At 46.4% G+C, this 25,949-nt stretch overlaps 2 protein-coding genes across 3 annotated transcripts in view; one reads left to right on the top strand and one right to left on the bottom strand.

Moving 5' to 3' along the window:
* LOC128334925 (translation initiation factor IF-2-like) lies at positions 1–25,243 on the bottom strand. The gene is made up of 3 exons (XM_053272499.1): positions 25,197–25,243; positions 22,982–23,706; positions 1–866 (listed from the first exon to the last, which is right to left on the bottom strand). Exons 1-3 carry the CDS (start codon positions 25,241–25,243, stop codon positions 814–816), a joined length of 825 nt encoding a protein of 274 aa, XP_053128474.1. The 3' UTR covers positions 1–813.
* Positions 23,022–25,949, top strand: part of MINAR1 (membrane integral NOTCH2 associated receptor 1) — a 32,665-nt gene continuing 29,737 nt past the window's right edge. For both annotated transcript variants that reach the window (XM_053273030.1, XM_053273031.1), the window contains exon 1: positions 23,022–23,659. The gene's annotated coding sequence lies outside the window, so the exon portion shown is untranslated. The remainder of the gene's footprint in view (positions 23,660–25,949) is intronic.

Here is a 25,949-nt window from a genome sequence, read left to right on the forward strand (position 1 = left end):
GGATGATAACCCTCTTACATCCATGCGGAGCACGTTCCACAATGTAGGGACAGCTACTGAGAAGACCCAATCTCAAGTTACCACCAGACAAACTGATGACAACTGAAGACAGAGAGTGTCTATTAGGGGTGGAACCTTATAAGTGTAACCATCAAGGCCTTGAGCCAGCTCCTGAGGAGGGTTTTTGAGCCAGGCTTGGCTCGACTCGCTCTCGGATCTATTCCCCTCCGGTTCAGTTCAAGGGCGAGCCTTCAAGCCGAGATGGCTCAACCTCGAGCCGGCTCGATTCCGAGCCAGCTCATACACCCTAGTGTCTATGACAATGGGCAGTTACATACATTAGTTGGACCTTGGTCTGATCCACCAAGGATCATCTTATGTTCGGACTCTGAAGCACGGGTGCAGAGCACTCCCAAACATCTGTCCCCATCCAGAGTTGGAATGCCGCAGCTGAAGCTGATGAACAGTCTTCAAGAGTTTGTTCAGACTGCCATGACTCTTTCTGTCATCTCTTTGGTTTCCTGGAGAGTTGAGCAATGGTTTTAATAGAACGGAAATCAAATCATGTGCTTTTAACAGTTCTTCTTTGTGACCTTCCCTGCCTCCTAATAATCTGTCCTGTGTTAATGTCGCATCGCTATCGTCCTGGAATATTTTTATTTAATGCAGCACATACATTATGAAGGAGCAAGCCAGGCAATGAAACAGTATTAGATTCACTGGTTACAGTTATAAATGATTAGGTAAAGAACAAGGCAAACTTTTTCTGCAGCTCATCTGCATCCATTCAGGACAGGGAAGCTTCCAAAATTTTCATCTGGACATCTCGCAGGATTCTGGAGTTTCCAAGTGGTTGGCCTTGTTGCCTGAAGTGGAAGCAATGAATAGGAACCCATCAGTCTTTGGGTTTTTAGTTTTTATTTTCATTGTTTGCAATGCATGCAACAGCATACAGTTCTTTCAGTTCATTTATGCAATTTTCTCCTCTTTGTTAATGATGCACACTTCACTGATGGGACCATAGCTCAGTGGCATGGCTGGTCTTGTGGTAGAAAGCATGACTTGTCCCCTTTGCTAAGCAGGGTCTGCCCTGATTTGCATTTGAATGGGAGACTACATCTGTGAGCACTGTAAGATATTCCCCTTAGGGGATGGGGCTGCTCTGGGAAAAGCATCTGCCTGCTTGCCTGCAGAAGGTTCCAAGTTCCCTCCCTGGCAACATCTCCAGATAAGGTTGGGAGAGATTCCTGCCTGCAGCCTTGGAGAAGCTGTTGCCAGTCTGTGAAGACAATACTGAGCTAGATGGACCAATGGGCTGAATCAGTATATGGCAGCTCCCTATGTTCCTTTGCTCCTATCGGCTTTACATGAAGAAGGCCCCAAGTTCAACCCCTGGCAGCATCTCCAGGTAGGGCTGGGAAAGATGCTGCCAGTCAGTGTAGACAGTACTGAGCTAGATGGACAAAGGGTCTGACTCCACAGAAGGCAGCTTTCTATGTAAGTCAACAGAACAGGAAGTGTGAAGTCCAGCAGCTGAATTGAAGCAATTTAGCACATCAAGAAACATTAAACAGTCAATGATTAGGAAGTGATACTTCTAGCACTTCCAGAAAAGCTTTTGTCCACACCAACCAGAATTTGCCTGACAGAAATTCAGTGATACAGACTGTGGTGTTAGGGTATCTGGACCTCCAGCACTCTGGACAGCTCACCAGGAACAAGGTAGTTCAAATCAGCTCTCTGGGAAGACCAGTCTCTTTGAGGCTAAATTTGATTTGAACCAAATTTTTCTCCCAAATGGTCAAGATTCTTCTCTACTTATTTTGATGTCACATAATAATCAAGTATGCTTTCTATATTTCAATAGCCACTAACATTTGCTACATTTTAATACCAGTATTTGAAATCCCATGCATTTTATTTATATTTGATATTTTGATAGTTGATATTAGACAGAAATTGAGAGTTGACATTTAGTGCTTGGCTTTAAGTATTTGAAAGGCTCTCTTAGTTTTGCAAACAGTATTTAATATCTAAGTGTATATTTGATAACAGGCATGCAATGGTATCTGGGAGTTGACATGCAGTGCTATTTCATATTAACAGGTTATGACATTTTATATTTTGATACTTGCAAGAATAACAATAATCATGATGCCAAGAAGGGTAAAGTACTTAGTGTCAAATTAAAAGTGATGTAGACGTTATGGGAGTAGAATTTGCATATTTCCCATTCTTTCAAAAAAGCAGCTGCAGGGGGGAGATTGGAATTTAGTTGTGGGGCATGGTGGGGCAGGAGGGAAGCTGGCCTTGTGTTGGTGAGGCCTGGCCTTCCAGGGATGATGATGATGATGATGATGATGATGATGATGATGATGGTGGTGGTTACATTTATATCCCACTCTTCCTCTGAGGAGCTCATCTTCTTCTGAGGAGTACATGGTTATTTTTATCCTCAGAACAACCCTGTGAAGTAGGTTAGGCTGAGAGATACATGACTGGCCCAGTGTCACCCAGTGAGTTTCATGGTTGAATGAGGACTTGAACTCAGGTCTTCCTGGTCCTAGTCCAACACTCTAACCACTATGCTATGTAAACAGTTTTTAAACCGTAAAGGTTTGCCCAGGTTTTCCAGGGTTTTAAAAACTGTTTTAATTGTTTTAATAATGGTTTTATGTTGTTGTTTTACAGGTTTTTAAAATTTTTATTTTAAGAGTTAATTGATTTTAGTTTTGTTTTAATGTAAACCGCCCTGAGCCATTTTTGGAAGAATGGTATACAAACAAACAAACAAACAAACAAACAAGTAGCCCCACTGAATTTGAAAGACCAATGGCCAATGCCAAACATGTCCTTTTATTTTCAGTGTGTCTACTTTGAGTAATTTCCCTCATTGTGTCAACCAGGGAGCCATGGTGAAGTGTAGGGAAAGAGATTGCTAGGGCAAATTCGGAAGAGAATTACAGCCCTCTAATGCTAGCATCCTGGAGGGCTAGAAGAGTCTAGCCTTCCTTGTCTCCTGCTGGAAGCTCTTCATCTTATCTGTTTGAAGGAGATAATTCTTACTAACTTCAGAACCTGCTCCCTCTTTGATGGAGGAGTCATGATGAGACAAACATTGGGATCTTCGTGAACCCAGTCTGTTGGTGCCAACCTGGCATTGTTTCAAAATTGGTTAAAAGAAAAAGAAAAACCTTATAAGGACACAGCAGTCAGAGCCAAGATCAATGCCTTTTATGAGTTTTTGGCTGGGGTAGGGGGTGGATTGCCCCAAACATCCACTTCACAGAAGATAATGAGCTTAAGATTGTTAGCAGAGGAAATAACTGTGAGATGCCTCATTTCTTTTTAAAAAGGAAGACAAGGAGAAGAAACAGGGAGATCAGAGCACTGGGCCCTTGGCTACTGTCCAAGGGTGACTTGAGCTATCTGCAAAATTTATGTGAGTCGACAATGGTAAAAGCACAGGAGCAGCAGCAGGAGGAAAAGCTGGCAGTCCTATAGATTGCGTGGAAGAGAACTGGTCTTGTGGTCTGAGCATGGATTGTTCCCGTTGCTCAGCAGGGTCTGCCTTGGTTTGCATTTGGATAGGAGACTGCATGTGTGCACAAGAAGACAGGATGGGGACATAGCTGCTCTTGTGATGAATTCTCCCCTTTGCTAAGCAGGGTCTGCCCTGGTTTGCATTTGAATGGGAAACTACGTGTAAGTACTATAAGATATTGCCCTCAGGGGATGGGGCCACTCTAGGAAGAGCATCTGCATGCTTGCATGCAGAAGGTTCCAAATTCCCTCCCTGGCATCTCCAAGATAGGGCCGAGAGAGACTCCTGCCTGCAACTTTGGAGAAGTGGGAAGACAATCCTGAGCTAGATGGACCAATGGTCTGACTTGGTATAAGGAAGCTTCCTGTGTTCCTATGAACCATTCCTAAAATGCCAAGATTTTCCCTTCTGAAAAGAAACAACCTTCATTCAGCTGAGGGAATACAAACCATTTACTCACTTGGGCTTTATGGAGGTCAAATGGAGGTCATCTTTCAGTAGACTTGGCCACAGTAGTCAAGAGTGAGGAAATATTCATTTCACAACTATGTTCCTATATTCATAGCTCCGTGAAAAGTAAATCCCAGGTTCCCTCCCTGGCATCTCCAGGTAGATCTGGAAAAAACTCCTACCTGAAACCTAGGAGTGCCGTTGCCAGTCTGTGCAGACAATTCTGAGTTAGAGAGACCAAGGGTCTGACTCGGTATGAGGCAGCTTCCTATATTCCTAACTTCCAAATATTCCAGTCCTATATTCCCTTACCAATGTTGAATTCAGGAAGGGATAGCAGAAGCAGGGGTATCCCAAGAGACTGTGGTGCCTCAGCAGAGACACCCAATGCTGCCTTGCCCCATGGACCTGTTGGGAGCCAGCCCCCTTTCAAAACCCTTGCAAGCTTTGAATGTGGCACAGGGTGTGGAGAAGGAGGAAGGTTTCCAGGACCTTCTTTCCTTCTCTCAAGCTTTGCAAGAGAAGAGGCGCTGCATGCAAGCATCAGATCAGTCCCAAAGGCCTGCTATGCATTTTGCCGCCCTACTGGTGTCCTTGCAATATGCCGTCTGAGGCCATGGCCTCACCTGGCCTCATGAAAGCGCCACCCCTGAGCAGCAGCATTTCTGTCGATTGTATTGTAAACTCCTTTCCATTTTGTCTGCTGTTTGTGGATTCCTCTTCAAATGACAGGATGCCATCAAACATGTAAAGGAAATGAAACCTCTTTGTCTAGACATTGTGTTAATTGATCTAATCAGCTACCTTGTGTTTCTACAACAGTTTGGGCTGCAACTTCCATTTCTTCCGTTAAGGTTATTGCCTGCATTGTGCACCAGCTGGAGCCATTCCATTCCAGCAGACCATATAAGTGATCTTTGTTAATCTCATTCCACGAATAAAGGAACACATTTTTATCTTTATTTTTTGCCCGTCAACAAATCCGGCTTCTGACATTTCAGAGCGTGTGGAGTTTTATGCAGATTGTGATCTTTCCTGGTGAATTTCTATGCAACAGCTCACCTCACTTTGCAAAAGCCAATGAATTTTAAATTGAAACATTCCAGGTTTTCTGTGGATGAAAGCAGATTTTATTTCTACAGCCCATCAAACTCCTGGGCAAGGGGATACATCCATTAAAACAACTCTGCTGTTTATCTAGATGCACATTCTTAGACTGGAAGGGACATTTTTAAGAGAGAAAAGCTCCCAGACCTTCACTGTAAAGTTAAGCCTTAGGGCAGGGTTACATAAGCTTTGGCACTTCAGTGCCAACCCCCAAGACTACCTCTGTGCCTTCAGTGTATCATGATCCTAGAATTCCTCAGGTAGGGGATGAGGCAGAAGGTCCAGTGGAAGAAAGAGAGGTTGATGCCTCCCACCTGTGACCTCGGGAGGCATTGATGCCTCCCACCTGTGACCTCGGGACTCAGTGGGGTACCAGTTCTCCTGGTATGGGGGGGTCCTGGTGGCACATGGTTGCCCTGAGTCATCCAGACCTGAGAACACACCTTTTCTATCATGCTTCAGTAACAATCTCTCTATATAAAGCACTGCATGGCATGCGCATGCGTAGCACACTGGAGTTGCCTGGAGCACAGAGCCGCATAGGTGCCGAGTCCAGTCAGAGGTGTGGAGGCAGCAGTGGTGGTGGTGGTGGTGGTGCTGCTGCTCTAGGTGATAACACTGCAAAACTTCCAGCTTCCAGTGTGTTATTGTGCTTTGATTTTCCGGGCCATTGGACTTGCAGCGGCCAAATTTTAAGGGAGTATTAGAAGCTGTTAAAAAGTGTTTTAAAGCACAAAAATGATGATATAACTGTATCAGTGTTGTCAGAGGAAGTGAAATGAAAATTGGCAGGTGTGTCCTCTAAATATTACTCCATGGAAAGAGTACAACGATTTGTTCATTGTTACCCTAATCCTAACCCAAAACCTGTCCTCTATGCAAAAAATGACTGCAATTTTACTCGGATTGTTTAGGGGTAGGGATAAAGAAGGGGTGATAACACAGAGAAAGCTGTAAATGGAACAATGTGTTTACTCCTAGAGATTTTCCATCTCGAGGAGGGTAAATGCAAAAAAATAAAAATAAAAAATAAAAATCACTATGAGCATTCAATTCCCTGAGATGTTACCGATGGCCAAAATTTGTGGGCCTGGCTCATGGACTACTAAGCAGCAGGCTATAAAACCCAACGGTGTGCTGAGAGAAACTGCTGGAGCACCATTCCCTCCCTCTTGCTGCACCCAGCTCCTGTATTTCCTGATTGGTGCTGTCCGAGGTCCTGACAGGCACTGTCCAAGGTCCTGGCCTGCCATGCTAGCAGCTATCCAAGGTCTGGTGCATTCTTGAGCTTTGCATTGGAGGAGACTGTGATGGCTCAGCCTAGAGCAGCATGTTCTGGTGGAGCAGCTCTCTTAGCCAAAGGTTTTACTCCAACGTCACCTCCTCCCTCCAATCACATCCCAGCATAAGAATGGATAATAGTGGGGTTTGGGGGGGGGGGTTGCAGCCCGCCCCAGCCCCACCAATCCATGCCAGAGTATGGTATTTGTTAATTAGGCTTGATTGCTTCAAAATGAAAAGTTGAAACAACATTTTAAGAGCTATTAGCACTGCATGGGTTCCATACAAATGTGAGTTACCTAGCACTTTTCCTTCTGGAAAACTTTCTATGGGCAACACTCCATTCTTCTGTTTGATTTGTTCTGAGAATGTACATGCAAAATAAATCATTCTTGGCTTTATCAGAAGGGATTGTTTCTCTTTCACAACAACCCTGTGAAGTAGGTTAGGCTGAGAGAGAAGTGACTGGCCCAGAGTCACCCAGCTAGTATTATGACTGAATGGGGATTTGAACTCAGGTCTCCCTGGTCCTAGTCCGGCACTCTAACCACTACACCATGCTGTTATGAGAGCTGTGAGTCTTTCCCCACAAGAGTGGACATTTCATTTAATGCTGTGTCATGATGAACATGCAAAAATGTCCATTGATCAAATGCTGCCCACACCTCATGATGGCCAAGGAGCCTCAGGCTTGATTCAGATTAGAACTGGCAATTATTTTCAAATGACATGCAGCTAAGAGGAATTCTGAACACCTTAGAAGACAGCATCAAGATTCAAAATGATCTGGAGAGGCTTGGACGTTGGGGTCAAATCGACAAGGTGACATCCAGCCGAGACAAGTGTAAAGTCCAGTATTTGGTTAAGAAAACTCAAGTGCATAAGTCTGTGCTGGTATGGCAGCACCACATGGGGAAAGGATCTAGGTGTCTTCTTGGACAACAAGCTGAACATGAGTCAATATTGTGATGCAGCTCTACAAAAATGAATGCAGTCTTGGGCTCCATTAACAGAAGCCGTGTCTAGATCATGAAAAGTAATCATTCCACTAACTTCAGTTAGTAATGCCTAACTTGTCTCATTGATTTCAGATGCTTAGGAGCACAGGAAGATGCTTTATGCTGAGTCAGACCATTGATCCATCTAGCGCAGTATTGTCTACACCAGTCCTGCTCAACTTCCCCGCCCCAGATGTTTTTGGACGACCATAATCCCCAGCCACAGTGGCCAATAGCCAGGGATTATGAGAGTTGTAGGCCAACATCTGCAGGAGGGCCGAAGTTGAGCAGCCCTGGTCTAGCACCTCTCCAAGGTTTCAGAAAGAATCTCTCTCCCAACCATACTTGGAGATGCCAAGGAATGAACTTGAGGCCTTCTGCATGCATTATGCAGATGCTCTTCTGCTGAGTTATGGCCCCATCCCCTAAAGGGAATATCTTACAGCACCCATCCAAATGTAAACCAGGGCAGCCCCTGTTTAGCAAATGGAGAATTCTTGATTGCTGCCACAAGACCAGCTCTCTTCTTGACTGATTCCTAACTTTTTAGGAATGACTAACTCATCTTAAACATTTTTGGGAAACAGAAAAATGAGCTTAAAGCTTGCTTAACTGTGTGGGACTGTGGCCACTAAGTGAATCACGCTGAACAGGCTCAACCAACATTTAAAGAACAAAAATACCATTACAACTTTCTAATTATTTCCTGTTCTCCAAACAAAACAGCAGTACTATAAAAAGGCTTGTTTCATGCCATGACCAGAACCATGAACTTATTTACTTTAAAGAAATCCCACTGATTGAATTGGCACCACTCCAAAGTCAGTTTGAATTCTGGAAGGGATTTGATATCACACCTCCGAAATCTGTTTCTGCAGATTTCAAATGCTGTCATGTTTTGAACGAGTTCAGATAAGCTTTTGAAGTCATGGGTGCTGAACCAAAATAAGCAAAAATGTCCTTGCTTTAATTTCTTCTTTTTCTTTTTTTACTCTTGGAGATGGAAATTAGCTCATCAGTTGGATGGTGGTGGCTTTGTGAGCGACGGAGCCCAATTAGACATTTGTGAGAATCCTGTGATTGGAATGCCACAATTTTGTTTTCCTGTAACATAGGAAATAATGGTTATCATAGGAACATAGGAAGCTGCCATATACAGGGTCAGACCACTGGTCCATCTCACTCAGTATTGTCTACCCAGACTGGCAGCGGCTTCTCCAAGGTTGCAGGCAGGAATCTCTCTCAGCCCGATCTTGGAGATGCTGCCAGGGAGGGAACTTGGAACCTTCTGCATGCAAGCAGGCAGGTGCTCTTCCCAGAACGACTCCATCCCCCAAGGAGAATATCTTGCAGTGCTCACACATGTAGAGGCTGTTCTCACATAGCAGCCAGGCTATGGCAGCCTAGAGTGCCCATCTGACAGGGGAATGTCCCCCCATCGTGCAGTGCCTTGTGGGATATCTGGAGGCTGGGAAAACAAGTCCCAACCTCAGTTGATCCACACTGCCAGGAGTGTGTGGGTGTGAGTTGTCTGCATACACAGCTTGCATGCCAAAGACACAATGATTGATCAACTGGGGGAAGGTAGGTTGAACCCTGCCTTCCCCCCTGCTCCATTCCCCATCCTGGTATTGATCATGTGAACCAGGGATTCTCAACGTTCTGTCTCCAGATGTTATTGGACTTCAACTCCCATAACCCCCAGCTCTGGTGGCCTTTGGTTGGTGATTATGGGAGTTGAAGTCCAATAACATCTGGGGACCCAACGCTGAGAATCCCTGATGTGAATGACCTTGTAGTCTCCCATTCCAATGCAAACCAGGATGGACCCAGCTTAGCCAAGGGGACAATTCATGCTCACTAGCTCTCCTCCTATCATTGCTTGCTTTGTGTTTGAGTTGTAATTGGACTGGCCAACTTTGCCAGTTGCTTTTTAACAAACTCTTTGAGAGTAGATTATTACTCCCCAGACCTTGGTGAGATCTGAATCATTGGCTGACATGATGAGGTAAATCACTCAAAAGTAATCCCATTGGCACTAATGTCTAACTTGTCCTTTTAATTTCAGTGGGAATATTTTGAGCAATTTTCCTCATCACATCAGCCATTTTATTCTAAAAACAGAAAACAAAACCCATGCTCAGCAGAAAAATTCCCAGACTACCACCAAAGTTTACCACAGGGCTCTGGGGTCGCCAGGAGTCAACACCGACTCAACGGCACACTTTACCTTTACTGGGGTCAACCAGAGAGAGGGAACATAGTCTAATGGTTAGAGTAAGGAGGGAGGAAATTCAATTTCTATTATCTGGAGCACTCTTGGATGCTCTTCAAAAAACCACTCCGTTCATAATTCCACAAATGTGGTGTGTGTTTCCCCCCCATAATAATAATTCAGCCTTAAAGCTACTGTCCACAGAAGTGGATTCTTTCTGAAACCTGAATCAATTGCATATATTTCTGGAGTGTTATGGTTTGAAACCGCTTATGTGGAGATAACATTTCTCAAGGGTCATAGACAACAACATAGGAAGCTGTTGGGCAGAAAACGTCTCATCATTCAGCGCAGGAAATCCACTGACATTGATGTCCTCACACAGAGATACAGAGAAGGGGAAAGATACACATTTTGGAGTTAAGAATGCAAACACAGGAAACTGTCTTTGGGGCGGTCAGCCCACCTTTCTTGAACTGGCACTGACACAAAAACCTGTCTGTGTATACATCAAACACCTATATGCACATACAGCAGAATGTCTGTATAAGTGGCTAGGAAATATTACAGCACCATTGTTTGCTTGGAAGTGCTGCCTAACCCATTCATACCACATCCCTTTAGAGATGAGCTGCTGACAAGGACCATAGTATCGTATCTGTGAGTACTACAGATGTTTATACTAAGGCAGAACTGAAATGGGAAGGGGACACATCTGAGACAGAATTCAAAACGTGATGGCATAGAGATATATTTACTAGGGTTGAGCAGAAAGGGGTATGTTGTGTGAAATATCTCTCTCCACCCCACCCACCCCACCTCGCCATCCCCACCCCCCACAAAAACCATTCCCCTATTTGGGTGATGGTTTGGGGGTCTTGCAAAATGCAGCAAAACATGTCCCCATTCAAACTAAGAACAGGAAGGAGCTATCCACATGCCCAGGTGGGCAGGCGGGAGATTGAGCGTGGGGGAGGCTGAACAAAGCTTACCTTCCTGCACAGACGACCCATCTGTCGTTGCCGGGAGTATGAACAGTGCTCCCAGACGATCCTATGGAAATCCCACAATGCACTGCACACCGAGCACAGTGCACTGGGGGAGGAGTGCCAGAAGACAGGCACTCTAGGCACACATCTCTATGTGCGGCCAGGCTGGAAGCAGCCTGAGGTCGCACACAACCAGGAAGCCAAGGTTAAGGGAAAGAGTGCTCACGTAACCTGGGCTAACAGTCGGGCTCACAAGTCGGGCTAGGTAGCACTGCCCCTCCAGGATCGCCTTCCCTAGCCTGGCTTCGGCTGCATGTGAGAACCGCCTTGAAGTATTGCCCTCAATCTGGGTTGGCTCTGGGTTGATTGATTGGATGATTGATTATTTTGCATGTTTTTATATCACCAATATATACATCTCTGGGGTAGTTTACACACTAAAACCAATTTAAAGCCACCAACGATAACAAAACATTGAAATGGTTATAAATCATTAATGATGATGTCATCATGTGCCCTAATCTGATTGGCTTTGTGGAATCATGAAGTCAACAAAATGAAGATTCCCCCCGGTCTCATAATATTAGCACCTGGGGTCATCTGCTGAAGCGGAATGCTGGGAGATTCAGGACAGACAAAAGGAACTATTTCTTTACCCGATGGGTAGTTAAACTTTGGAATTTGCTGCCGCCGGATGTGGTGATGATCACCTATCTAGATAGTTTTTTAAAGGGACTGGACAAATTCATGGAGGATTGGGCTATCAATGGCTATTAGCCGGGATAGCTGTAAATTTCCATCAGGATCAGAGGGAGCATGCCCCTGAACACCAGTTATCCCCATCCATTATGGCTGGGGATGATGGGAATTGTAGTCCCACAACAGCCTAAAACTGGGGAAAGTGCAGAAGAGAGCAACCAAGATGACTAGATAGGCCTTGGGCTTGATCCAGCAAGGCTGTGTTTATGCCGCTTTGTTCTTCTGCATGCCCTGCCTTGTTTTTTGTGGAATATACACCATCACATTTATCATGAGCCAAAAACTGACTGCTTCACCAATACATTCATAAAAGCGTTACTTTGAGTTTGTTGTTCACTTTCTGCGCCATGATGCATCACAAAGGTCAATGCCTTGCAACTAATTCAATTACCATGGGCTCATCTATCATACCCGTTCTGCGAAGCCTTGGTTGGCTCACTGCTTTGTGTTTTGACGTATGGCAAAGATCCACGTGTGCATCTGGGCTTCTCTGCTTTAATTACTGGCCTTGTGGCTGACAGGGAAAGGGTGGGATGGAGAGGGGCTACTCTAAACATCTCCTGCCATTTCTTTTTGTCCTTGGGAACACAGGAACATAGGAAGCTGCCTTATTTTGGCTGCATTCACATGTAACGGCAAACCACGGGTAGATGGACCTGAGGTTAATCTTTGTAACTGTAAATCGCATTGCAGACATTTGTCCAAATGTAGCCCGGACACCTCCAGTTTCAGGTTAGGGGAGTCACTAGTAGCAGGTTGTGTGGGGTCAGTTCCAGGCAGGGCTAAGCAGGGAAGAATATGTGTTTATTTCAGATACACATTCTTAACCAGAGTTACCATAGGGTATTGGGACTGATAAAGTAATCACGCACATTTTTGCATTGTTCTGTTGAGAGGGAATGTGATTATCCAGATTATTGAAGAAGATGTGCATACTTGGATAAAACCACTGGGGGGCAGTGGGGGGTGTGCTGGAAAGTTTAATTACTTCCCATGCAGATATGAAGTGAAGGATATTTTGTGGGTAGATACAAGAGATGAATACAAACAGAGCAGGGGCTAATTCCATGACCTCTTTTCAAGCTGTAATGAATGGAGCTTTTCACATTACTTGACCTCATTTGTGTATTCATTCCTGGCTTCTGAAAATTAGACATTTTATCTGCAGCACTTTCCAATTTCGGCAAAATTCAAATGTCTCCAAAGAGCTTATTTGTGAAACAGTGGAGATGAAGTTGAAGTTTTTGCAAATGTTTTCCACAAAACTGATGCCGCATTCACATGTAACACAACACTGAGGGACCAATGGGCCTGCAGTTTCACCCCTTCCCCCCCACCACAAAAGGTTACCTGTCTGTGTTCGGATGTAACCTCCAGGACCCGAACTGCAGTCAGGGGGACTGCGGAGAGGAGGATGGAATGAAGGACATCCCTGGCAGCCAATCACAGACAGAATGAGGGAGGAGCTCAATGCAGCATTTGGATGTAACAGCCCTAAACAGAAACCTCAGGTAGGAATGGCAAAAATAACTACAAACCAAAGGTTCAAATTGGAGTTTGGAGAGGGAAACCTGGAGTCACTTTTGTGTCTGAACCGCAGTTGCACACATTCGAATGTACAAGAAATTCAGCCTCTCAATCCCCTTCAACTCCGGTATCTCATTATGTGTGAATGAGGCCAGTAAGGCATATCCCTCTTTTTTTGATAATATGGGGGCATTTCTGGTTCAAAAAGTGCAGACAAGTGTGAAATTGTGCACTTATTAATTCATTGATATTATCCTCACTTGACCTCACTTTCACAGCTGAATTGGACTGACCACATAGCATCATGACATCAGCCCATTAACTGCCTGAGCCCTGGTTGGGTGGAATCAATCATGTGATTAAGGGAGGAAGAAGCAAAAGCAATGAGGGGAGGAGTAGCACTAAAGGGGCTGGTCTTGTGGTAGCAAGCATGACTTGTCCCCTCTGCTAAGCAGAGTCTGCCCTGGTTTGAATTTGAATGGTAGACTACATGCATGAGGACTGTAAGATATCCCCCTTAGGGGATGGGGCCACTCTGGGAAGAGCATCTAGGTTCCAGGTTCCCTCCCTGGCATCTCCAAGATAGGGCTGAGAAAAGCTTCTGCCTACAACCTTGGAGAAGCCACTGCCAGTCTGTGTAGACAATACTGAGCTAGATGGACCATTGGCCTGACTCTGTATAAGGCCTATGTTCCAGTGAAGTGATGTAATATTGAATATTTTCACTATCTATTTTTCTAGGATTTATTTTACTCCAATGAAATGGCTAGTTGCGACAGCCAGACCACATTTCAATGGCATAGGGAGCAAAAGAGAGATCAAAACTGTTTCTCCCCTTCGGCATTTTCACCGGATGGATGATTTTGGGTAGTTGGGATGAAACTCACGGATACTCTTAGCCTCTACAGCTGGTGGCCACCATTTTGTTTTCCCCAGAATGCCCTGGAATGAGGCTGTCATATGACATAATGTTGTTCTGAGAGACATTCTGGGGGAAATGCCATGCATTCTTAAAATGGAACACAAACTTTCTTTTAAAAGTCTATTGTGATGTTGTGCCCACTGCCTTTATTTTGAGGGCATCTGCATTGAAGAATCAGTTATTCGGACCCATAAAGCACTTGAAAGAGCTTTTGTTAGTAAGGAAGACCATTGACAGGAATTCTAAGGTGATTCCAGCAAAAGCCTGCTCCAATACATTATTTAAGAAAGCACTGTACCATCAGCATATTTGAAATGTTTCTTGTTGACCACCAAGCCTTTTAGAACTACTTAGAACCATTATAAGGATGGCTATTATCGCAGACAGCAAAGGGTGGGCTTGAATTTCCTCGCTCGAGACCTCCAGTGGTTCTCTAAAAAAAGAAAGTGAAGTTCAAATGTCTTTGTGCTGAGATTTACCAGCAAAACTAGGTTGAACAGCCTCCCTCACATATGGTTTGCAGACTGCAAATAAGACCCTTCTTGGAGATGTTGGGGGCACTAGGAACAGAGGCGGTGCATTCATCCCATTGACCACAGTAATGAGCCTCCCCCACACACATTTATTTATTATTTATATTTTATACCAACCTTCATCCTAAGATCTCAAGGTGATTAAGATAAAAAACCATCACAGACATTCAATAAAAACAACCTGAAAATTAAACACAGTTACATGCATCCTAAAAAAAGAATACGGATATGCAAGCCAGCTCAACCTCAAACTGTCTCGGTTCAAGGGCTTGACCTCACGTTGAAAGTCCCGGGCTGGTTCAAGCCCAGTTTGGGGGTGCCATCCACATTAAAAAAAAAAATTTTTTAAGTTGGACTTATTGCTGCCAAGAGCTTCTGAGGCCTCAGGGAGTGCTGCTGCTGTCACAGAAAGTTCTCTGGTGGTACCGCCAAACCCAGAAGGTTCTCTGGCCACCCCCGAACCAGGCCTAAACCTGTTCATATTCAAACTGAACAGGAGCCCTCCTTCGGGGGTACCAAAACCAATCATGCCCAGTCCAGTTTGAATCCGGTTCAGACTGGAACCAAACCTCCACCAGTGCTGTGTTTAAAAATGGTCCCACAAGGCAGCAGCAAACCTCCTTGCCTCCCTGGTGCATGTCAGACCAGGAGTGCCTGGTCCATGTGTGTGCTCATGTGCGCAATGTGCACATACACACCAGAGTGGCAAGGAGGTACATTGCCACCCTGAATGACCATTTTTGAACACTGCACCAGTGGGAAAAACACAGCAGATAGGGGTGTGAGAGCACCCACCCTGCTCCTTAAAGATAACGCCCCCCTGCTATCGAACCTGCCAAACCACCAGTCCTTCGAACCGGTCCAGGGGTTCTGAACCGGTTCGGGGGTTCCGAACCGGGCCTCCGAACTGTTCATGCATATCCCTTGTGGCCACTGCAGGCCCGATGGTCAGGACAACTGAAGCAGGACAGAAACATACTGAAGTCTTGCAATGTGATCATCACTCTTCCATCTCTAGGGGTGCAGACCTTATCAAAAATCACAAGGACCATTCAGACCCCTAGATGGTACTGGCCACCCCAGCTAGCTCAACAACACACACTAATATTTATATACCACTTTTCAGCAAAAGTTCCTTTAGCAATTTACATATAGAAATAACGTGAGTGAGTAAGATGGCTCCCTGTCCCCAAAGGGCTCACTCCCAATCTAAAAAAAACCAACACAAGAGAGACACCAGCAACAGCCACAGGAGGGATGCTGTGCTGGGGGTGGATAGGGCTAGTTACTCTCCCCCTGCTCAATAAAGAGAATCACCACATTGAAAAGGTGCCTCTTTGCCCAGTTAGCTGGGGTTACTGCTAAGCAGCACACTGCTCGGGCACTAGCAACTTTGCTCAGAAACTCTTAAATTCTCTTTAAGTATAGGCCTGCCCTATGCCTTGAAGCACAGAGAAGACACCACCAAACCAGTATCAGAAATGCATGTAAAAAACTGAAATCAGCATTCACAAGAGAAGAGGGGTTTTTTTGGTCGTTCGGCTCCTGTGTTATTCATAAATCAAGCTGAAAAAACTCATTCGTTTCTGCCTAGCTCTGGCATCAAGTCCTATAACTTTCATTAATTTGGCGTATTTTTCATCAGTACATCTGGTGGGGATGGATTGATTTCTCCCCAGCAACCCGATGCCAAAAAGCCTTTAGCTGAACAAGAGTGGGTACCCATCATCAGTCATCTAGTGATTGCCATGGCCAGCTCAAAGATGCATCTTTCTAGGCACAGTGCTTTTGCAGAGTAGCCATGGATGCTGAGTTAACTATATTGATACCCTGAGGAGGAAGATTTCGGGAGGAGTGCAAATATGAAATAACTGATAAAAATTGCATCACGCACAAGTGCTGGCACATGAAATGTTTCTGGCCAGAGCAGAGCACCAAATGGTTGCACAGAAAGATGCCTTCTACCGAGTCAGACCCTTGGTCCACTTAATTCAGTGTTGTCTACACTGATTGCTAGAAGCTCTCCAGGAACATAATAGGAACAGAGGAAGCTGCCTTTTACTGAGTCTGACCACTGGTCCATCTAGCTCAGTACTGTCTGCACAGACCAGCAGCAGCTTCTCCAAGGCTGTAGACAAGAGTCTCTCTCAGCCCTGTCTGGAGATGACAGGGTGAGAACCTGGAACTTTCTGCATGCAAACATGCAGGTGCTCTTCTCAGAACAGCCCCATCCCCTGAGGAGAACATCTTACAGTGCTCACGTATGTAGTATCCTATACAAATGCAAGCCATGGTGGACCCTGCTTAGCAAAGTGGACATAGAAAGTTGCCATATCGAGTTGATCCATTGGTCCATCTAGCTCGGTATTGTCCACACAGACTGGCAGCGGCTTCTCCAAGGTTATAGGCAGGAGTCTCTCTCAGCCCGCTCTTGGAGATGCTGCCAGGAAGGGAACTTGGAACCTTCTGCATGCAAGTATGCAGGTGCTCTTCAGGGTAACATAGGAAGCTGCCATATACCGAATCAGACCTTTGGTCCATCTAGCTCAGTATTGTCTACACAGACTATCATAGAATTCTCCAAGGTTGCAGGCAGGAGTCTCTCTCAGCCCTATCTTGGAGATGTTGCCAGGGAGGGAACTTGGGACCTAGATGCTCTTCCCAGAGTGGCTCCATCCCTTGAGGGGAAGATCTTACAGTGCTGACACATAAAATCTCCCTTTCATATGCAACCAGGGCAAACCCTGCTTAGCTAAGGGGACAAGTCATGCTTGCTACCACAAGACCAGCTCTCCTCTTCCACTGAGCTATGGCCCCATTCCGTAAGGGGTATGTCTCATAGAGCTGACTTGTAGTCTCCCATTCAAATGCAAACCAGGACCCTGCTTAGCAAAGGGGCAATTCATGCTCGGTAGCACAAGACCAGCTCTCCTCCCTATGCTGGGTCTCAAGAGTAGAAGCAGCTCCACGGGTCTAATCCATTATGGGAAGGGTCATCGCTCCGCGGAAGAGCATCTGCTTGGCATGCAGAAGGTCCCAGGTTCATCTCCTGGCAGCATCTTCTCCACATAGGATTGGGGAAACCTTCTCAAACCCTGGAGAGTTGCTGCCTGTCAGGATAGACAATCCTGAGCTAGATGGACCAGTGATCTGATTCAGCAGAAGGCACCTTTGTTTGTTTTAATGATTTTTCCCCCAGCAGAAAGGGGGGGGGGAAAGGCAGTCCTTGCAAGTTCATGTTGACATTGTGGCTGGGTATCTCCATCTGCATTGTTTACTACTCTGCCCTGCTATAAATAGCAAAAAGGGATGGCAACGTGTATTAAAACCCACAGGGTCAGACGCCTTTTCATCACTGGACAAATATTATTGCACTGACAAGAACGATCACTCAAAATTCCAGTGGAAGTAACCATTTAATTATACCCCAACTTCATTCTCTCTGGAAAGTCACATCTACATTTTCTTAACTAGCCTATTCTTTTTAAATGTATGTTTTAATTAAATTTTGCAAAGGAGTAAAAATTCAAACAATAGAACATCACAGTATAATACAAAGTAGTAATCGCAGTATTTTCAGGTATTGAAAAAAGAAGAAGATTCCTACCAGATGATTGACATATGTTATGATACCTGAAACATTTATATGTTTTCTTTTCAAAAGATTATTTAAAATCTCTGTTACCATCCATAAATATAGTTCGAGGAGTCAGAACTGTGTATAGGGCCTATACTTCTCTCTAAGTATTACCAAAATGAGTTCCATCCTGCGTAAAACAAGGTCTTAAATTTGGGGGGTTCTGGTTTGAGGAATGATGAAACTTTATTGATAATCATTACTGTACACATTTTGGTAAACCAATATTTAATAGATTACTATTAAAAACTATCTAATAGTAGAGAGCCAGCGTGGTATAGTGGTTAGAGTGCTGGACTAGGACTGGGGAGACCCGAGTTCAAATCCATAAAAAACTAGCTGGGTGACTCTGGGCCAGTCACTTCTCTCTCACCCTAACCTAATTCACAGGGTTGTTGTGAGGAGAAACTTAAGTGTGTAGTACATCACTCTGGGCAACTTGGAGGAAGAGCGGGATATAAAAAATAAATAATTTAGATTTTAATACTTACTATTATTATATCCATATTTAGGTTACTATTTATTTATAATTTATATATATAAACTTTATTTTGGTTGTAGACCAGCGATACAAAAAATAATAAAATGAATAAAAAGAAATATAGATAGCTACACACACATACACACACACAATCTATCTATCTATCTAATTTATTATTATTATAATTTTGATTACTATTACTATTATCCATATTTAGATTACTATTTATTATTTAGAATATATATAAAATGCCATATATGTGTGTGTGTGTGTGTGTGTGTATAAATAAAATAAATAGTAATCTAAATTGGAGGAGAAGAGAGCTGGTCTTGAGGTAGCAAGCATGACTTGTCCCCATAGCTAAGCAGGGTCTGCCCTGGTTGCATATGAATGGGAGACTAGAAGTGTGAGCACTGCAAGATATTCCCCTCGGGATGAAGCCGCTCTGGGAAGAGCAGAAGGTTGCAAGAGCAGAAGGTTCCAAGTTCCCTCCCTGGCAGCATCTCCAAGATAGGGCTGAGAGAGATTCCTGCCTGCAACCTTGGAGAAGCCGCTGCCAGTCTGTGAAGACAATACTGAGCTAGACAGACCAATGGTCTGACTCAGTATCTGGCAGCTTCCTATGTTCCTAAATGTGGATAAAAGTAATAGTAATCAAAATTATAATATACAGGAAGATGAGGAGGGGAGGGTAAGAGGCAGAAGGCAAGCAGGGAGAAGGGAAAAAGCGGCAGGAGGTGAGAGAGAGTGAGTGGGGCAGCACTAACATCACAGCGTGTAATGAACCCGACTCTGCACTTTTGTTGGGGGGCAGTGCTGGGGGAGGTGAGGATGAGGCAGTGGAGGGAGACCCCGACCCCTTGGGCCCATCAGCTATGGCGTGGATTGTGAGAACCCAGAGTTTGTGGGTTGAAGCTCAGTGACAGAGCCTTTGCTTCTTATACAAAAGCTCCCAGGTTCAGTCTCTGACATCTGCAGGTAAGGCTAGAGAAGACTCCTGCCTGAATCAATGGAAAGAAACTGCCAGTCAGTGGAGACAAGCTACATGAGTCCTGAGCCTGCCTCGATAGAAGACAGCTTCCTAGGTTCCTCTGAGCACATCTGTCCTTCAGTGTATATATAGCAGGGGTTCCCAACCTGAGGTACTGCCAAACTACAACTCCCATCATCCCCAGGCACCATTTGTTGTGGCTAGAGATGATGGGCGTTGTAGGCTGGGAACCCCTATATATAGGGGTGGGGCTGTAGCTCAGGGAAAGAGCATCTGCTTGGCATGCAGAAGGTCCCAGGTTCACTCCTGGCATCTCCAGGTGATTGATTAAGTGCTGTCAAGTTGGTGTCGACTCTTAGCGACCACATAGAGAGATTCTCTCCAGGATGATCTGTCTTCAACTTGGCTTTTAAGGTCTCTCAGTGGTGCATTCATTGCTGTCGTCATCGAGTCCGTCCACCTTGCTGCTGGTTGTCCTCTTCTTCTCTTTCCTTCAACTTTCCCCAGCACGATGGACTTCTCAAGGGAGCTGGGTCTTGGCATAATGTGTCTGAAGTATGATATTTTGAGCCTGGCCATTTGTGCCTCGAGTGAAAATTCTGGATTGATTTGTTCTCTGATCCATTGGTTTGTTTTCCTGGCTGTCCACCGTACCCTCAAACGTCTTCTCCAGCACCAAAGTTCAAGGGTAGGGCTGAGGGAAAATTCTCCCCGATACCTCGGAGAGCTGCTGCCAGGCTGTGTAGACAACCCTGAGCTAGATGGACCAATGGTCTGACTCAGTAGAAGGCAGCTGCCTATGTTCCTATAGACCCTGCTCTCCTTTTGGAAAGCCTGCAACGGTTTCCATGTGGCTTCCTGCAGCTTCCCGTACAGTCACTGATGAGTTCCGCACATCCTCTGTGCATCAGCACAGCAAGAGATGGAGGTGCTCCGTGAACAGCTCGAGGCTTTTCCCTATTTGTCACCCGCGAGCAGGACTCAGTGGTACAGCAGGACAGTGTCATTTCAAACACATCGAATGAGGACATATGGCTCTTCCGTGACCTCCGGGTGCTCCATCTCATACATCAAGCGCGCCCGCAATTTAATTTTGCCGAGGCAGTGACAGGCGGCGGAGGAGAGACCAGGCCAGCCAGCATGGCAGCGGCGTAGCAGCACGGTGAGCTGAAGGGAGGTGATTAAAAAAGTTCAGGAGGTGGTGATGGGAGAAGACGGGGAGCAAAGCAGGCTCAAAGAGGAGAGCGAGAGAGAAATTGACCTGGGGAAGGCAGGAAAGAGAGGAGGAAGGAACCAAGCAATCCACTGGAGGAGAGAGATTGTCTGATGGCAGGGAGCATGGATGGTCTCCTTCTTTAAGCAAGCCCTGCCCTGGTTTGCATTTGGATGGGATCCAGCAGGGCTGTCCTTGTGTTCTTAAGTGTTCAGTGATTTGCGGGGAGGAGAGCTGCTCTTGTGTCGGTGAGTATCAATTGTCCCCTTTGCTAAGCAGGGTTTGCCTTGGTCTGCATTTGGATGGGTGACATCCAGAAAGGGCCATTTGGTGGGCTGGGAGCCAGGAAGGCCATTTGGCTTTGGCCCAAGGCTCAAAGGGGCCCTCAGATGTAGACACTTGTCGGTTCTTTTGCATTGGATATGTTTTGCACCTTGTTTTGATATGCATCCCTATCGGGGATTGTCCCCCGATATTGTCCTATTCAGCTACAGGACAGCAAAGTTGGAATGGGCTCACTGTGCTTAATATTAGCCATGACATTGCACAAAAGCTAGATTTTTCCTCAATAAATAGTGCATTCACATGGGAAAAGGCTAGAAAAGCATATGCTAAATAAAAATATATATTCAAAATGTTTCACCTTTTTTGGGGGGGAGGATTTCCATGTGGTGTCACTTTTAATTTTTATTATGGATAGGGACCTCAAAAGTCAGAGGCAGCCCAGGCCTCTTGGGACCTCTGAGAAGGCCTGCAAATAGATACCAGATAGCTTGCTGCTTTGGGACCTAGAGCAGCAGAGATCTTAAAAAGAAATAAAGGCGTTTTTTAAAAAGAGAGAGCTGACCAAGAAATGTATGAAACCATTAATTAAATAGTGCTCAGAAATCAGGGACGCTCCTTATATATTAGGACTGGAAAAGGGAAATAATGCCAAAATTAATAATCATCAAAAGCCATTCATTTTAGATAGCCCCTGGTCTCACAGGAGATTTGGGGTGCAGATGTTTGGTCATGTGATCTGCAGCCTCTGCATGCAAGCTCCGCCTCCATGAGGCACGTTTGTTGATTGGCGGGCTTCTGCCAGCCTGGGAATCAGCATATGCATCCAGGTCCACACCAGCCGCTTTGGAATCCTCTCCTTAAGCAGCTGAAAGAGAATTTGAGGCTTCTCCATCAGCCTGCTTGGGATCTCCTGCCTTTTTGTTCTGGAAAGATCCTTCCGCTTTAAAAAGAAAGAAAGGCACTCTGGATGGAGGAGGAGGAGGAGGTCTGGCTGTGGGAGCAGAGAAAGGCACTCTGCCTGTGCCTAGAAGCCTTCACCTCATTCCTAATGATTTTGGCACCGTACAAAGTGCTGAGAGCTGGCATTGCATGTCTACTGGGGAAAGTGGCTTTCTGCCCTGACCTGATTTAACAGCAAAAGGATTTTTTAAAAATATATATATATTATTTTTATTATTTTCATTTGCTTATTTGTGCTGCTTTAGGATAAAAGCATCAAGAAGCACAGGGGACAGTGCAGGGGGGAGAGAACCTCTTTAGGATCAGGCTAGCCTAGGCTTCTGTTTCCTTCCAACACAGATGCACCAACAGGATGCTGCAAAGCAAGAGGAACCACCCTGCTCTCTTGTTTGAGCCTTACAGTCCCTGGCCTTCAGAGATACACTTCTCCTGTGCATGGAGGTTCCATCCATCTAGCCACCAGGGGCCTGCCAAGAGACAGAGTGCTGCAGGATCTTGCCCATTGAGGAGAAAGTCCTAGAGCAGTGGGCGAGATTCACTTTGGAGTCAAGAATGCTCCGGATTGCCTTGTAGGGGGAGGAGAGCTGGCAGCGAGGAGCACAGGGCACCTTCTACCGAATCAGACGTTGGGTCCATCTAACTCAGCGCTGTCTACACTGACTGGCAGCAGCTTTCCCCGGTTTCAGGCAGGAGTCTTTCCCAGCCCTACCTCAGGTCGCTGGGGATCGAACCTGGGACCTTCTGCATGCTCTACCTCCGAGCTACAACCCACCCACCCCCAACAAAATGCCTTCTAGAGCACGGGTCCACCTAGCTCATTGTTCTGCACACTGACTGGCAGCGTCTCTCCAGGGTTCCAGGCACCAGTCTCTCTCCAGCCCTGCCTGGAGTCGCTGCTGGGGACGGACTACTGGGACCTTCTGGACACCACCGAGCAGCAGACGCTCTCCCTCTGAGCGGCAACCTGGAAACACAGGAAGCTGCCTTTCACCAAGCCAGACCGTCGCCCCACCCAGCCCAGGACTGTCTGCACGGACTGGCAGCAGCAGCAGCCGCCGCCGCCCTCCAGAGCTCCAGCCCCAGCCCTACCGGGAGTCTCCAGGGCTTGAAGCGGGGACCTTCTGCGGCCGGGGCCCCGGGGCTGGGCTGGGTCTGCCAGCCCGCTCCCCAGTCGGCGGTGGGACGCGGCCACTGATGTCTTCGCAGTCCTTGCGCGCGGGGAGCTCTGGGGAGCGAAGGGGCGAGGCAGGCGGCGGGATGGGGCTGAGCTGAGCCTGCCCGGCGGCGGCCCTCCTCTCTCTCTCTCCCGCCGCCGGCTAAGGAGGGTCCGGAGGCGCTGACGTCTTCTTCCTCCAGCTGCTGGAGAGCGCCCCCCGCCCGCCGCACACAAAGGCGACCACAAGCAGCAGCAGCAGCAGCAGCCGCCACCAGCTCCAACCCGCGGCGGCAGCAGCAGCGTCCGGACTCTCCGAGGCGTCCGCAGTGGCTGCGCTGCCAGTCCGGGGCGGGCTGGAGGGGATCGCGCCCCCTCCCATGCCCAGCCCCGGCTGCTGCCGGCCTGCCCTTCCCCGCCTCGGCGGGGCCGGCGGCTGTCGGGGCTCTGCGAGCCATGAGGAGGCTCTGCCGGGGCGGCCCTCCGCTCGCCTCCCGCCTCCCCCGTGCCCAGCGCCGGAGCCGGACGTGAGGAGAAGCCGGGAAGGGAGGAAGCAAGCGGGGCTCCTGCTGCCCAGCCAGCCAGCCGGCGCTCGGGAGGGCAACTTGCAGGAGGTAAGAGGCGCGCGCTCCCGCCGGCTGGTGGGGCCCCGAGCGATTGGCTTAAGGAGGGGACGGGGCGGCTGGGTGGCTCGCGGAGGGGGGCGGAGGGGGGCTGCTGCTGCTGCTGGGTCCCACCACCCCTCCGGCTCTCCCTCCTCCCTCCTCCCCAACGTGGGGGAGAGGAAGAGGGGCGGGTGGGGGGGGTGTTGAAAGGACAAAGTCAGGGGAGAGGGACCAAAAGATCAACCTCCCCTCGCCGACCCAGCTCAAGCCCCACAACCTAAGAGGACTACTGTCTCTTTAACAGTTGCAGATTAATTATTATTATTATTATTATTATTATTTACTGGGAACAGCCTATATTCTGCGACGATATCTTATAACAACAGCAACAACATTGACAATAAAATTCTGGCATCCCAGGTCCTTGGGAAGGACTCGATGTCTGGATAAAACAAACCAGTCAATAACACCTGTCGGACTGTGTGAAATAATATATAATAATAATATAGCTATTCAACAAAAATCTAGGGTGATCAGCTGCCAAGATAGAGAGGGAATAGTTGATTATCATCATCGTTACTATTATTACTATTTCTGTATGGCTTTTCAACAACAACAGACTAGGGTAATCAGCTGCCAGGCAAAAGAGGGCTCCTGTCTCTTTAACAGTTGCAGATGATGATGATGACGATGATGACAAATCTGTATATGCCACTTTGCAACAAAAGATCTAGAGCGGTCAGCTGCAAAGGGAGGAATGGCTCTTGTCTCTTTAATAGTTGCTTATTATTATTAATTATTATTATTTTGATATTATTATTATAAATATTTATACACCGCTTTGCAAAAAAAAAATCTTGTGGTCAGCTGCAGAGGAAGGAAAGGCTCTTGTCTCTTTAATAGTTGCATAATAATGATGCTGCTGATAACAACAACAACACATATTTATACGCCGCTCTACAACAAAACAAAGTTTTCAAAGCGTTTGCCTAGGAAGGGCTTGCAGGGAAAGCAGCATTTGGGAGTGAAGCTGCAGCAGCTGAAATCCCCACTTCTATAGGCCAGTACTGAAACCCCAAGACTGTTAAAGGTATATTGTTCCTCTGCATCTGGTCCCTTTAGGCTGATCCAGGTTATTATGTCATCACCTGGCAAAGAAGCCAGATCGGGTTTATAAGGGAAGAGGGTGAGGCATTTCCACTGATGCTGAATAAATGTGTGGGGGGGGGGGCGCTGGTTGTCCCTGCCTCTTCTCCCCCACCCCCCTGGCCTCTGAATTCTCCCGGGAGCATCAAAGTTGGTTTCCGTACTCTTTTCTTCTTAGACTCCTAAGGGTAAAGAGTAAGCGAGAACAACATTGTTCCGAGGAGGACTTGGTGTTGTGGTGCCAGCTTTGAAAATCCCAGTCGAGGTTGAGGACACCCATGGATGATGTGAAAACCAACTCTTCCCTTTTGGCAGCCAACGATGCCAGAAGGCAAGGATCTTGGGTGGGGATTTGGAAACCAGGAAGTCTTGGATGGGGGAAAGAATCCCCACTGCCAACCTGGCTGGCTGCAGGTGCCGAGATGGTTGGCTGAGGAATTCCACCATCCTGGCAAAGTCTTTCTTGTCTGTTTTGCTTTGCAAAGTGGGAATGCAAAAATGGGAATGAAATGTTTAAGATCCTACCTTTCTGCTGAGAACCACTTCTTTTGTGTATTTTCCACATAGGACTTAACATGGGTGTCCACAGGACTTTTTCGGGGTGGGGGGGGCAGAGAAAGGCTGCAATCCTATACCCAATTATCTGGGAATAAGCCACATGGAATTCAGTGGGACTGGTTCAATGCGGGGGGGGGGGGCTGCCCTCCTCTTGCCCTCTCCCAGACACCCATGCTTGCAAATGTGCCTGCTTGTCTGTTGAAAGATTCTCAGTTTTAAAATGTGAATGTTGACATGTTCGAATATCTTGTGGGCAGGACAGGAATTCTGGAGAGAAGGTAATTGGGGAAGGCTACTCCCAAGCATGCAATGTGAAGCAGTCATTGATCAAAATAATAACAATAACACAGCAACAATCTGGGAGGAGGGTTACAATTATAATTTGATCCCCCTTAAAGAAGAGACCCCCCATTTTCCTAATGCAGGGTTTCCGTTACATAACCAGATAATGACAGGTATTAATTTTAGTGTAATTATTCTAGGGGAAATTCTATTACAGACTGAAAGCATCGTTCAAACTTGGGCAAAAAAGCAACACTAGGAAATGCTGGTGTCTGTGAAGTGCAAAGTTAATGGGTTTTCCTTGGGCGGTGGG

The sequence above is a fragment of the Hemicordylus capensis genome, chromosome 10 (assembly GCF_027244095.1).
Source record: "Hemicordylus capensis ecotype Gifberg chromosome 10, rHemCap1.1.pri, whole genome shotgun sequence".
NCBI lineage: Eukaryota > Metazoa > Chordata > Lepidosauria > Squamata > Cordylidae > Hemicordylus > Hemicordylus capensis.